The 14921-nt window shown below is 41.6% G+C and overlaps 1 protein-coding gene across 2 annotated transcripts in view; it reads left to right on the plus strand.

The window, feature by feature from the left end:
* Window positions 1-2753, plus strand: part of IARS (isoleucyl-tRNA synthetase) — a 98087-nt gene extending 95334 nt beyond the window's left edge. For both annotated transcript variants that reach the window (XM_027664953.1, XM_027664952.1), the window contains exon 35: window positions 2129-2753. In XM_027664953.1, the coding sequence (XP_027520754.1) occupies window positions 2129-2211 (83 nt within the window). In that variant the 3' untranslated portion in view covers window positions 2212-2753. The remainder of the gene's footprint in view (window positions 1-2128) is intronic.
* The last annotated feature ends 12168 nt before the right edge of the window (window positions 2754-14921 follow it).

Below are 14921 nucleotides of genomic sequence, written 5' to 3' on the forward strand. Positions count from 1 at the left end.
GTGCCTGTTTTATAAAAAGCAAACCAGTCACTTGGTGGAAAATGAGTTATTGGTTTTGAAAAGGTTATTTTTATAAACCTTTTTGGTCCAGGCAGTTGGGCATCTGCAGTCCATTGCACAAAAACTCACCAGTTTTTCAGAAACAAATGTGTTTTTCACTCCCCCTTTGTAATATTGGAAAAACATCCCATAAATAAATGTCAGAGTGGTGAATGTTGCTTATTCACGAGCTTGACACACAAGTTCCAGGTACCTAATTCAGAGTCATTTTGGGGATAATGGTGACACTTCCATGTACTCCCTGCAAAGCCTTTCCCTGGAGGAATTGGCATGGGAAGGAGGATGTCCTTATGCTTTGTTGATAAATCAAGTTTCCAGTTTCTAAAAGTAATTATTGAGTTAAATACTGTTGAAAATAGATTCCTGATTTTTCAGGATCTTAAAAAGAGATACTTAGTAAGGGACTTGGAGACCAAGTTCATAGTTTGTTTGGCTGCTTCTGCAGACCAGACTAACATTTTTACATCCTGATGGAACATGGTCGTGGGGAGAGAAGGAAGTTTAGTGAGGGAATAAAGCCCTAATTGCTGAATTGAATTATAGCTCCATTCCTTTAGCTCTGTGGATGGATATTCAGCTGCTTAAAACAGAGTATTACACTGTGGAAGAGGATTCCTTAGAAACAGTACCATTGAGATCCATAAGGACTTCTCAATTCTTTAATTTATAAATGACCTAAAACATCAATTCAGACTATTTGCTGAGTCTAAAAAGGTCGTGTTTTTCACAACAAGGTGGGGACCTTAATGTTAGAAGGCCCCTGCTTTTGTTGCATGGAAGCAGAACTCCTCACTGCCTTTTCTGGAGTCAGTTTTCACTTGGACATCACGTTACTGAAAACTGAACAGCCCTGCCCTGATATCCATGGATGCAGCCCAGAGATGCCTCTCCCACATGGGCTGTGTGAGGATGAGCCCTCAGGGCTGTGACCCAGAAGCCCCCAGCCACTCTGGAGGTTGTTCATCTCTCCTTTGTGCTGGTGCCCAAACTGAACATTATCTTCTGTTTGCTGGGGTTGGCTGTGGGGGTTCCAGGGTACAGGGTCACCCCATAACCCCAACACTCCTTACTTTGGGTTTCAGTGTGTTTTTACCTTCCAAGTTTCTTACCACTCCGAAGTTTCTCAGTAAAGAGGCCTCTGGTTATTGAGGTGACTTTTGTTCCAAGGCCGTGCCTCCCAGTATTCCAGACACTCTGCTCTCATTGGGGTAGTTTGGTAGAGCTGATGGGTGCTGGAAGCATTGAGCCAGCAAGCACCTGACTCCTTGGGAAAAATGGGAAGTGTAATAGAGAAAGAGATTTCCAGCTCCTCCAAACTTTGCAGGTGACTTTCCCTGGCCGCAGGTGTGTTTACTCTGTGTGTGTGTGTGTTCCAGGGGGAATTACAAACCCTGAATCAGCCTGTTAGAAATATGCTCTATCCTTCAGAGGTTGGTTAGGGAGACTTTATCCTATTACAGTTTCAAACTGTGGGCACGTAGCTGTGAAAAGACTTAGGGAATTGATCCGGTGTGGTATGAAATTCTTCAGACATTCTCAACAAGATTCCAGTGTTAGTTTTCCAGCAGGTACTGCTGCAATCCTTGTTTTACATATATGTTCCTGTTCTTGTTCTTCTGCACACAGACCTTGGTTTATGTTCCATCAGAGCTGGGCTGCTGGAGGAGCTGGTTCTCTGTATGGCTGCCCTTCCATGCTGTTTACAAGGGACTCTGGCTTTCAGTGTGTTGTGTTGTACTGTTAATTTTGTTTTAATACCATGGCATTTTAATTTTCTGTCTGCATGTGAATCTGGGAGCTCACAAAGACTTTCAAAAAGTTCTACTTTGTGACATAAAACAGTCTCTTCAGCCCTTGCAGGGACAATCCTGACTTCTGGTGACCCTTCCTTTCTTGCACTGGGCTTTAACAGGAGGGAGTTTTAAGCTGAGCAGTTTCTGTCCCAGTCCCCCTGTGATGGAACCAGCAGAACTGCCTGAATAAAGCAAAAAAAAAAAAAAAAGTGCTCATAGTTTTCCCTGTAAGCAAGAGCACTAACTGTGGTGTTTCTCTTGTTTCCTTGGTTCAGAGATCACGAAGGACATCTCCATGAAGAACCTGAACATGAAGACCCTGTATGTTCATGTCATACCCACCACAGCCGAATGTTGAGAATTCCACTTTTATGGAGAAGACCATGTAGACTTTTTTTTCCACAAAAAAACGAAGTCCAAGGGAATTAATATGCTTTTAGATGAACATCCAAGTTGTGTATGGTACTTTTAACATCTCCAGTGGCACACAGGATGTTTTCTACCAGTGCATGTCTAATATGCTGCTCTTTGGTTTCAAATACAATGTATTTTCATTATGTTACCTTATGATGCTGTAAAAGCCCTTTGGAAAAGTGTCAGAGCTCCTTAACCTTAGATATCTATGCAGAAATTTGCCTGAGAGAAGTGGGACTAGTACCTCAGTGATGCTGTTCTCTGCCTGTCCTTTGAGCAGAGGGCATCTTTTCTAAACCATGGGTTACCTACAAGGCTCTCTGATACATATACACCATCCTACAATAGCTTTGTAACTTATTTAAGGATTACCTGGATTTGTCCATTCATACTAGCTGGATTTTCATGAAGTGTGTGGCTGTTGGTTTAAAATACTCCCTACATTCAACACTTGGAACAATAAATTCGCTTCATCTCCAAACTCTCTTTTCCCTGTGTTCATAGTCCTTTGCTTCCTTAGGATTTCTGAAGACAACACTTATGATCAGGAACACCCAGAGCCACCTGAGATCTGAAAATGTCTGTGCTGAACACCAGGGGCTGTTGAGGTGGTGGTACTGACAGATATTAATGTGGTAACATTGTGAGAAGAGCAGAGTCTTGCTGAGCACATTTTTCCATGACTCTGTTTTTCATCTTTACACTATGAATAAAAACCAAAGCTTGTTTGTGATAGCCCTGTGTTAGTGGGAATAACTATAAATAGATGTTCTATGTGACTACTGTGCAGTAGTGGACCGTACCAAAATTGTAAGTACTCCTTGGAAGTAAACCATGTCCCTGGCATTCAGCTTATATAAAATTATTTATATCAGTATTAAAAATGGCAGTGTCTGGACCTCCTGAATCACTGGCCTGTTCAGTTTAATGAATACTGGACATTGCCCTCTACCTGGAAGTCAGCTGGCTTATTTTTTTTTTTTTGGCATAGTGACATGGAAATCAAATTTATGGTATTTTGTGGGGTTTCTTTGTCACATTTAAAAACATACAGGTTTCATCTGTGAAACTAAGGTTGCTGTTCTTAAGCTGAGTAACTTTGCTTTATTATTGATGGAGAATAAATGAAGATGGCAGATGATTGCAATCTAACTCATTCTTAATGAGCCAAGCTAAGGGCACAACATCACTTGCATTTTTCAAGACTTATTTTTGATTTAGCATTTTGTGCATGTTTATGTTTTCTATTTCTAGTTCCATGTAAGGACTGGATGAGGTTTTATATGTATAAATATATGTATAAGTGCTTTCCAGTGAATTAGAAGCCAAGCCAAGATTTATGGATTCACTCTAAGTTGCAAACAGAAAAAGATAATCATCAACAGAACCCTTTTTTCTTTCTCAAATATATTTATAGCTGTTTACTGTAAAAATAATCTGCCCTTAAGAGAAGAAATACTTCTTGTGACCTGAGTCAAATAATCCCATGGCTTATGTGAGGTAGAGCTGAGCTGGGTTTCCTGGATTTTCTTTTAAGTAACCAATTTTTTTTATGCTGAAAATGAAATCTGGCCTTTTCCTGGACTTTCTCTGTGAGCTTTCTCTGGGAAGATGTTCTGGAGAATAGTAAGGCCTGGGATGCACTGTCAAACCAGACAAAGATGTGCTGGTAAAAGTTACAGTCAGAGACAGAGGGTTTGAATTATTTACTCACATAAAAGGATGAAGAAAAAATATTGCTGATAATTCTGAATGTACCTTGTAGTTCTTCAGGACCTACATGAGAGCAGTAGACTGTAAGAGAAAGTCAGCAAAGGCAGCACTTGATTTTTATGACCCAAAATCAGTGTGGTTTGTGCCCAGGCTGCAGGAAGTTGCTGTGTGAGCATCACCACCCTGTGCCTGCTGCCTGGACAGTGTGTGTGGGACCCTGGAGATCAGAGTGTTCCACAGAGCAACCTAAAACCCAGAGGGAGAGGGAAGCCATGAGTTCCAGAACGGGAGGTGATGATACACCACAAACTCAACGTGCAGCATGGTGAGATTTTTGGTTCTGCATCACCACAACTCCACGTGGCAGCTGGGGGCTGCAGTAATGCCTTCCTGGGGGTTTGTAGTCTAAGCACAAAAAATGACACAAAATATGACCAGAAAGGTAGTGGAATGTTGAGCTGCTTTTCCAGTCTATGCACAGTGTGGGTACAGAGAGCACCTGTAATGTAACACTTGTACTCCAACAGCCCTGTCACAGAGGTCTCTTCTCCCAGGCAACCAACAATAGGACAAGGGCACATGGGCTCAAGCTCTGCCAGGGGAGGTTTAGGTTAGATGTTAGGAAGAAATTCTTTACAGAGAGGGTTATCAGGCATTGGAACGGCCTACCCAGAGAGGTGGTGGATTCACCATCCCTGGAGGTTTTTAAAAAGAGATTGGACGTGGCCCTTAGTACCATGATATAGTAATTGGAGTTGGATCAGGGGTTGGACTTGATGATCTTGGAGGTCTTTTCCAACCCAATCTATTCTATGATTCTGTGATTCTATGATTCTACCTGTTGGCATGTCCTGTTTGAACTGGTGTGAGGTCTCCTAGACTCATCTCAGTGTTACCTTTATTAACACAGAGATTCCTGCTGCTTGAGCTGGAAGTAAATGGTACCACACGTTGAACAGCATAAGAAAATACTTCCACTTTGAAGCAGGGAATGGTGAAAGGCTTGTTCCAAGTGGCAGTGGCACAGAGGATTGTCTGTCAGAGAAAGGCAAAACTCTGTTCCTCATCAAGGAATTTGTTCAGCCAGCACTAAATGTGTTGTTCGAGATGCTGACCCAAGAAATCCTTCAAAAAAGTGTATTTCTCTTTTCTAAGAGAGGCTTGAATTTAAAAACTAGAGGAGGAACTTTTCAGGTAGCTGTACTCTACAGGGCATGTGATGTGAGCTACTCAGTTCAAACTGATGTCTCTTCTTGTCACTTGATTGTGCTTTTCTTCTAAAGTATTGATTCTTAAAGTTCACTTTAAGTGGGTGTTGTAAGGGACAGAGTTCCACTCCCTGTTTCTTTTCAGGGTCACAAGTACTACACATGTGGTGTGTGTTGGTGCTTTCCCTGCCCTGCTTCACTTCAGCCTCCTTTCTTCACTGCACACACTTAATTCCTCTTTTTTTCCTCCTTTTCCTTTTGTTTTGTTTTGTTTGTGGGTTTGGGGTGGGTTTTTTTATCTGGTTGCTTTTAGTTTCTCATCTGTGGCTTCCCATCCACATGAACATAACTCCCCATGGGTTGTGATGACTGGAAGAGAAACCCAAGTGTGTCCTTGTGCTCCAGCCTGATCACATCACAAGGATGGAAATACCCATAAAGGCTATTTCTGTCTTTGGGTAGGATTGGTAGAAGCTGTTAGAGGGGAAAATTCAATATGCTTAGGACAGGTAATGGAAGAACGAGACCAGAGTTTATCAGAGGACGCTGCTGGAAATGCTTCTCTGTCAATTAACTTTACATCAACATTTACATAAGTAACATGTAATTTAAAAAATAATTTTGTGGCAGAATTATGGTTTAATTTTCCTTTCAGCTGCTACTCTGTTAGTTGGTTCTGCTCTCTTACCTCCAAAGCATACTGAGAATGAATGTTAGGAACAAGTTGTGACCCATTTGGGTGAACTTGTGCTTTTTCTACCTTCCTTCTCCACGTCCATTTTTAGTATTCCTTTTTGTGATTCGGGATAGTATCTAATCACTGTTTGAGAGAATTTCTCTCTAGGGATCTTGAAGTGGGGAACATTTCCTAGTAATTTTTTTATTGAGGTTTCTTGATGCACGTCTATAACATTATCTAGGTTGGACTAATAATAGTATCTTGGCTTGATGTGATACTCTTCAGGATTTATGTACTTCAATTAGCTTCCCTCTTAAATAGCTTGTTACACAAATTAGGTCCCAGACCACTATTGACTCCCTGCACAGAGAAACCACAGAGCACCACAGAGCTGTGTCACCATTTGCTGTGCCTGGAGGAGTTTGTACCCTTGAATTCTGATGCTGGCCACTGTTGCCCCTCACCTTGTGGCAATCCAGCACTCCCCCTCACAGGAATGTGCAGCATCCAGTGGGCTGCAGGAGCTCGAATGTCTCTGTGCTGTCAGGGAGCTGTAGGCACTGGTACAACACAGATCTGTTGTCATATCCAGAAATCACAGTGCTGGGGCTTAAAACAGAAAAATTGAGACATCTTTTCCCCCCTCCACACACGCACAGAGCTGTGTCCCTCCCATCTCCTCTCCTTGTCTCAAACAGCACCTCTGTGAGTCTACTGGGCCTGGGCTGTGCTCCAAGTGATCTCTCTGTCCCATTTCCTTCCACCAGATCAGGATTCTGTAGCTGATCCTGTTTGGCACCCTTGGAATTATTCAGTCTGTCAAGTAATTTTTTTGCTCTTTTATCTGATTTCTTACAGGATGGACTCTTGACACTGATTAAACAGATTGAAAATGTAATGTATGCAGCTGCATTACCAAAGGTGATCTCCAAAATAGTCTCAGATAGTTTCCTTTAACACTTTTCTTTCCAAGAGTGAGCAGCACAGCCCCATCCACACACAGAATTAGCTCTGCAGTGGGAACACTCTTTGCTGAGTTAATTTTACTCTTGCTGTGCTATGAGTGGTGGGGAACTGGGGTTGGAGGGAGGGGCTGTCTTCAATTATCTAATGTTTCCCCCAGTTAAATTGTTTATGTAACAAATATAATTATAGCTTTTATGTAATTGCGGGGGGGGGGGGGGGAAGAGATTCCTCTCTCTGTCTGGGGATTTCACTTAATTTCCAATCTCTGTCTGTGCAAAGTTCTAATTAGGGGTCACAAAGCTCCTCAGAAGACTTCTGAAGTTCCTTGTAGATGGAATTAGAATAAAGTTGCTCCTAAAGATATGTATTTTTTTTTTAAGACTTTCTTGGATCTTAGACTATAAGGGAGTTCTGTATAAATTATCCTCATTTTGCAGTTTGTTCCAGTTCTCCTCAGTGTTCAAAACAGTGCAGTTGGAATCTCCCAAACAAGCAAAATGCACCCTGGCACTTAATATTTGTTGTGTTTGATCAGGTGTGACAGCTGGACAGCTGTGCACAAGGTGCTTCCATGGAATATCATTTGCCTGAAGGACAAATATCCTTTACTTCTCAAATAAGCAGTTTTGCAAAGGTGAAGACTATCAAAATTTAGAGCTGGGACATGTGTTCTGTGATTAATAGTGCTGGCAACCCCCAAAATCATGGGATCTTTATGGGTGTCATATGCCAGGCACTGCACGTGGGAGGAGGGGAAGATGAAGCAGCTTGGAAAAGTTACTTTGGGAGATTTTATACTGCAAATCCTGCTGGTTATATAGTCTAAACATGGATGAAGGATCCTGAATATTCCTCAAGACACATGAATGTTTGTAGGATGAAAAAGAAAAGTTGCTTTCTGTGTCAACTGAACGAGCCAAAAACCAGGCTTAGGCTCTTAGAAACCAAAGGCTTTACAGTAGAGGGAGTTGCCACGGATTAGTAATTAAACAAGGACTAATAATTTCATACTCCTGCCAAAGAACACAAGTACCAAAAAAAGCAAGTGCTGGGCTGCATAAGCAGGATTGTCTGTAAGATGATGAAGTCATCTTTCCACTCAGTTACTGATAAGGCTCCTACTGCAGCCCCGTGTCCAATTTCGGGAACCCTGTGATGAGAAGATGTTGACAGTTTGGAGGGAAGCCAGTGAGGAGAAACAGGAATCAGGTCTGGGAAATGTGTCCTGTGGGGAAAGAGTGGGAGAGTTGGCGTGTTTAGTCTACAGCAGGGAAGACTGAGGGTGAGATGTGGCGAGTCTTCCAATAAAGAAATAGTAATTGCAAAGAGAATAGTAATGAACTGGTTTTCAAGAGATTTGCAGTTAAATTGGGTGGAAATTTAGGCCACACGTGAGGAGAAGCAGCCTAAGAATTAACCTGTCCCTAGAGTGGGTGGCCTGGGAAGGGGACAGGATTTTTGTCAAGGGTGGGTTTAAGAAGGGGTTATGAGGAGGTCTCCCAAGAATTGCTTGGGTACAGATTGCTCTTCCTGGAGCTGGGGGTAGTTGTACCACCACAGCAGACTGGAAGCCTCACAAAACCTTTTAGGGCCCACTTTTTAAGTTTATTTTGTCACCTGAGGAAAAGATGGCTTTGCAAAAAAATTCTTGACAAATTTCAGCCTGTCATTAGCTCATCTATCAAAATTACTGTGGATACAAGGAAGGGAACTGTTTGTTAGTTATAAGCTGTGTTTTCTGTTTGGGTATCTGTAATAGCATGTTTATCATGCTGATGTCTGAACACCTCTGGTACCTTGGATGCTTTTCCTGCCCTCCATCTGATTTCATACTGAGCTGTATTCTGATGTCACCTGGAAGAACCAAGCCAGCACTGTTGCTGCTGGGGTGAGTCAGACCTGGCTTGAATCCCATCCTGGGCTGTTCTGTCTGTGGTTTATCAGCTGCTGCGTGGACAAGCCAGGTGCACAGATGGATTTTGCTGGCAATTTTTGGGCACCTTCAAGATTCTGTCATTCACCTGGTGTTAAACAGCACCTGACTTAGACCATCAGCTCTGTCAGAGGAATCAGAGTGACTGTAATAAAGACACAGAAAGTGGATTAAAAACAACAAACCAGCACAGGTTATGTTTATTTCTGTGTGTGATGACTACTTGCCCCAAAGGACAATGTAGGGGACAAACATAAACTGGGACATTCAGCTTACACTGCAAATCACTGGGTGATACTATTAGTCTTGTGGACTTGGGATCTTAATTCTCCAAATTAATTGGTACAGAAAAGTGTCTTGGGTTCTCCTTTGCCCTGTTTTAATGGTCTTAGTAAAAAATGCCTTTCTCAGCTGCTTTGCCCTCCTCTCAGGGGCATAAACTTACAGTTCCCAACTGACAGAGGAGATGAATAAACAACCACAGTGTTTCTATTTTCCTCACCCTAAAATTAAATTAGGGGAAAATTGAGTATCTCTGAAGAAAAAAATTCACAAAGCAGCCATGTAGTGACTCTTGCACCGGGATTGTGTGGGGATGGAAGCACTCGTGACATGGTACCAGCACTTCTGTATTGTGATGTTCCAAGTGTGCTGATGGTTAACATGGCAGGGTTACTGTTCTTTTCTAACCTCTGTCTGCTGCTAGGCTTCCTGAAATTTATAATACAGAGTTCTGAATCTCAGTTTTACAGAAGGCCTTGATTGTCTTCCCCTCCATGGCTTAGTGAAGCCACTGCTCTGTGAACCTGTGCCTTTGCTTTTAACGCTTCTGTACATTAGCCAAGAAACACAGGCTCCTTCAGGCTATGTGTATTCCAAAGAGATGTCTTCCTTCCCTCGAGGAAAACAGCAAAGAACCAGTAACATTTAGAACTTTAAAAATTAAAAAAATCTACAAAAAGATACTGCAAATGTAGACTTAATGGTCTGTGTCCAAATGACATTTTTCTGTCGATACTGTCAAGTACAAAACACAAACAGCTCATCCAGAAGGGCAAGAGCAATCTCAACCAAATGGAGATTGACTAAACTGTCGAATATTTACCACTGATCTTGATTGTTGTGTAAAATACTGTTTTCAGCTGGTCTCTTGGTGGAGGCACAGCCTAAAACTGGGGTAGATTTGTCAGGTGTACCAACCTGAGGCTGCACAGCCCTGCGGATCCCAAAGCATTGATTCCCTGTTCCATGTTTCTCTGAGCAGGTTCTGTCTCTGGCACAGCGTTTTTTCATTCCTGCCTTTCCGTTCTCGTTCCCTGTGTATGGACTCAAGAGATCATCAGACTCAAAGGTTCGTCTCCCCAGCAAGACCTGTCTCTGTGCTGACCCCGAAAGGCCCAAACACCGGGATTGCTCCAGGGGGTCCAACCTTAACACCCTTTTTGTTGTCCCCCACCATCAGTGCTACACTTGGAGCTTCTAAAGGGTTGTAATCCTGGTGCTTTGTTGATTTCCAGAGAGGCATTGTGCAGCCGATGGTTCAGTAATGTGTATTTATATTTTTAAATGGTCTCCTTGAAGACCCGGGTTAATTGCTGCTTTCAGGTCGCTTTTGGGATGTGCAGAAAAGAAGTTGCTAAACTCATTAGTTACATCATGCACATGTGACATCAACACTGAAGCCATTGAAGGGGAAAGAATCCAAACCCATGATTTATTTTAAGGTGAGAAATATGCTGATTATTTTGTCGGTTGGCATTTTCAGAAGTTCACACAGTAACTTGGAGCCTGTGAGACTTGTCCTGTTTTTCCTTAGCTCAGTAGCAGTGCAGGCTCTGGCTCTGAACTCCTCCCAAAGCTGCCATCGGGGCCTGAATCCAAATTAATCTTCATTATATGATGTCAAAACAGAAATAGAGAAGCTGACCCAGGAGTCAGTGCCAGCAGGTTAATTCTTAAATAATTTCCATCATAATAGGAGGGGGAAGAGAAAAGGAATGAAGTGGTAACAAAATGAAAGATTTTCATGCAACTGTGTATAATGAAAAGAAAGGGAAGACAAGGGCACAGAAGCAGAGAATACATGTAGTCTCTTTGTTGCAAGATTGTCTCCTTAAGCTGATGGTTTTAAGGTATTAAAAGTTGCAAGAGGCCAAAGTAAGTTACATGGAGTAATAATATCAAACAGGTTTTATACTTTGTAATAACTTACCTAAAATATTGCCAGTTTAAAACCTTTTTTTTTACATGGAATAATCACTTGGAAAAAAATGTATCATTCCCCAACACTAAAACCATGGAAAAGCTGCAATATGTTATATTGATTCAGAGTGGCAAAAATGGAGAACGTGACACAAAGAGGTGCATTTGGGAGAATAAATTTTTATGTCTGTTGGTCAGACATACATAACTTAACCAGGAGTTTGTCCTTTGAAAGTCAGGATACAATAATGCCTACAGACAAAAAGGCTGTAAAGGAGGAGATTTAATCAGGGAAAATGAATAATTACATAAAAATAAAAATATTTTTTAAGCTTAATTGGTGGTTTAAGGTCAATAGCAAGTTATAAGGATTTGAGATGAGTACTCTCGTTGCTGGTACCTGTGCCCCTGTCTGAGTGTCATGTGTGGTTTTCTGTTGGATACTATATTTTTCCCACAGCTCATCTGTATTTACCATTTTGAGAGACAGCAATGTAACATCCTTCATCCTCTCCTTTTTGGATAAATTAGTAAAGATAACCGGGACCTGATCTGCTTCTGTCAGCTGAAGCTGAAACTTTTTCCAACAGTTCTCAGCAGAGCTGAATTACTGAAGTAACTTTTTTGCATCTCAAGTACAGTATTTAAATTGCTGAGCTTGAAATAACTTAGAGATGTCAAACTAAACATGGATTTTTTTTCAGCTCCTTAAACTGCTGCCTCTATTTCCCAAGTGGATAGAGAGAAGCAACTCTTACCCTTGTGTTACTTGTGGGGATGGAGGATTGGTATGTGATACATCAGATCTTGAGCTGTCCTGTTCTCCATTGCTACACAAGAACAGGAAATAAAGCAGAGAATAAAACATTCTAGTCTTGGGTTGCTTCTGCGTTGCTGGAGTAAGGGAGTTTGTTCTACTTTTGGTATCTCTGTTCACTTTACATGTAATTTGCTTTGCCCTGTGGCAAATAAGAGGTTCACAGCCTAACATTAAAATGAGATTTAACAAATAATGGAGAAGCAAAAGTGAGCTGGAGGATGAAAGTGTCACCATGGGCTTTTGGGGGCTGTCAGGCTTGTGTGCAAACCCTGCAACTGAAAAGGGTGGAAGGGCTGGAGTTTCTTCCCCCTTCTTCATCTCCTTCTGTCCCCTCCCTCCCATTTGCTCAACTGTAAAACACTGCAATATTTCACAGCCACTGTGACAAAAATGGTTACATGGGAACAGTTGCAGTCTTTGTTCACCCCTGTGCAGAACAGGATTTATTGAAGGCTGGAGCTTCACGAGGAGCATCTGAACATACGAGCACCACAAGGAAGAACCCACTTTAAAGTTGAGTCATTTCCTATAAATACACTGAACATAACAAGGATTTAGGCATGAAACCGTCTGTAGTAGTGTTTTAAGAACCAATTTTGTATTTTTTGTACACTTGAAATACATGCCAGGCTAATCTTGGAATGCCTTTTCAAGCTTAGCAAGGGCAAATAAGTGCTTTGTGCACTCACACACCTAAGTTGTATTTAACTTTTCATTAACTTTTCAGTGGGCTAAAAAAATATGCATAATTCATTTCCCTGCTGGTTTTATGTAACCATAGGATAAATGAATAGGAGAGGGGAAAAAAGATGAGAGATTGGTGAAGTTTTTGTCCTGTGTGCCTGCCACTGAGAAACCACTACCACTGACAACTCAGAGCACACACTCTATGGCTTCATTTTTATTCAGGTCCCAGTAAGTTATATAATTAAAAGAATATTAATCTGTACTAAGTACATCTGCTTGAGCACCCCCTTAGAATTGTAGAACTTTGCAATAATTACTGCTTTAGTATAGACTCTGATTAATATATGGCATTGCAGCCTGTTAAAATAAGTAATGAGTGTATGTAGTCTGTGAGAAGTTTTAAGGCGTGGATGAAGATCTCCTGATGTCTTTTTGCAGGGCTATGAAAGGTGGTTGTTTTCCTTGATGGGTTTACTCTTGTACAGTAAAACAACCTTTTTTCAAATATTGTATCTTCGTACCTGGGTTTGCTTTCTTTCTTTTTAAATAACTGAAAATACACTTAAGACTATCCTCTGTGCAGATGAAAAAAGGATCATAATATCTGGGCAGATACAACTTTGCACTCTGTGAGTTCATTTGCTGCCTCATCTAAACCTTTAGCATTTGCCTCAAGGCAGAAATTCCTGGGTTTTCCTTCCTGAAGCTCCCGTAACGTTGATCAAATGTGCATTTTCAATTTTGCCAATCGTTGGAGACTAAATGCAGACACAGCTAATGAGCATTGGTTTAACCAAGAAATAAACCAGAGACAACAGAGAACTGAAAGAGGAAACAGTGATAACTTAATTTACAAGCCCAAGCCCTGTGTGGCTCCTTCCGCTGTTGCCAGCACAGTCCATCTTTGGAACCTCCACCCCAGGCAAGGAGCTCCCTCCTTTCTTCGTCACACAGAAAACAAGGAAAAAGTTTGGAGTAACCAGAGATATTAGGGATGAAGTGATGATGCTTGTCCCAACCAACCCGTTCATTCCTGGTGAAAACAAGTCGTGGAACTGCAAATGGGGGGATTTCTGAAAGGCTCAGGGACTTTTTTGTCTGACCAGTCATCCCAGAACTGTTCTGGCAAGTCACAGGAGGACTGACAGACCACCCACCACGATCTTTTCAAACATTGTTTTAGCTTTTGTTTTCCAACACATCCCAGTTCATTCCTGCTGCTGAGATCCCAGCTTTCTAGGCATAACTAGGACAGCTGGCTGCATGTAGTAACACTTTTATTTGCCACAATCAGGAAAGATGGGACTTCAGATAGTTTGGGGTTTTTTTTTAAATTCTACTATCCAATTAGAAAATTTTTTATTTTGGTGAGAAATACAAATTATAATATATAAAATAATTATTTCTCTCATTAAGAAGTGTTTGTAAATGAGGACAGAGTTTGCATCAGCCTGGGAGCAAGAGTAGACTAGTAGGAACATACTATTTGCAAAGGTGTTGCAGAGGAACCTAAAACATGCAAATGTCATTATAAGAGAATAATACTTCTCCCAAGGACTTGTTTGTGTTAGGATTTCACTCACATATAACAAAAAGTTTAAACCATCTCTAAGAGGTAATTAAATCTTAAAGCTTCAGGGGCTGGGGGGGAATATTTTCGTATGATGAATTGGTATTCTGTGTCAAACACTATCCCCAAGGTAGCTTTGATTATTACTGGAAATGCTAAAGATAAGGTAGTATTTTCAGGATCAATAGGTCTGCAAAAATTCAGATCATTCCAGAAAAGCATTTTAAAATTAAATTCATCCCTGTGTCAATCCACAAATAATTAGAAGTTGTGTGGAAAGTTATACCGAGAGAAAACTGTGGTTTGGGTGCTCCTTGTCAGGATATTGCTGTTGAGAAAGGTCGGGTTTAAAACTTTAAATGACAATTTTCATAGGGATAGGAACAAGAAAGAAATTTCAACCAATGCATTTGCTCAGGGTGGTGGAGGAGAGGCTTATTTCACTCCTTGGTGTGGGATTCAGCAGAGCTGGGGCTGGAAGGCACCTCCAGCTTCCCTGCTCCAAGCATGTTCAGCTCCAGCAGGTTCCCCAGGGCTGTGTCCAGTTGGGTTCTGAGTATCTCCAGGAGGTGAAGAGCCCATAACCTCTCTGGGGAATCTCTGCCACTGTTTGACCACCCTCACGGTTCAAAAAAAGAAAAAATAAAAAGTGGGCTTTTGATTTTGAGGTTTTTAGTGTTCAGATGGAATTTCCTGGAATTCAGTTCGTGTCTGTTACCCCTTGACCACTGAGAAGAGCCTGGCTCCCCTTTCCCTGCCATTGGGAATTTGGCCACATGAATAAAACCCCCTTGATTCTTCTCTCGCCCAGGATGAACAGTCTCAGTGCCCTCAGCCTCTCCCCACAGGACAGATGTTCCCATCCCACTGAACTCC

Source organism: Corapipo altera, unplaced genomic scaffold (genome assembly GCF_003945725.1).
Source record: "Corapipo altera isolate COAL_440 unplaced genomic scaffold, ASM394572v1 124, whole genome shotgun sequence".
Taxonomy (NCBI): Eukaryota; Metazoa; Chordata; class Aves; order Passeriformes; family Pipridae; genus Corapipo; species Corapipo altera.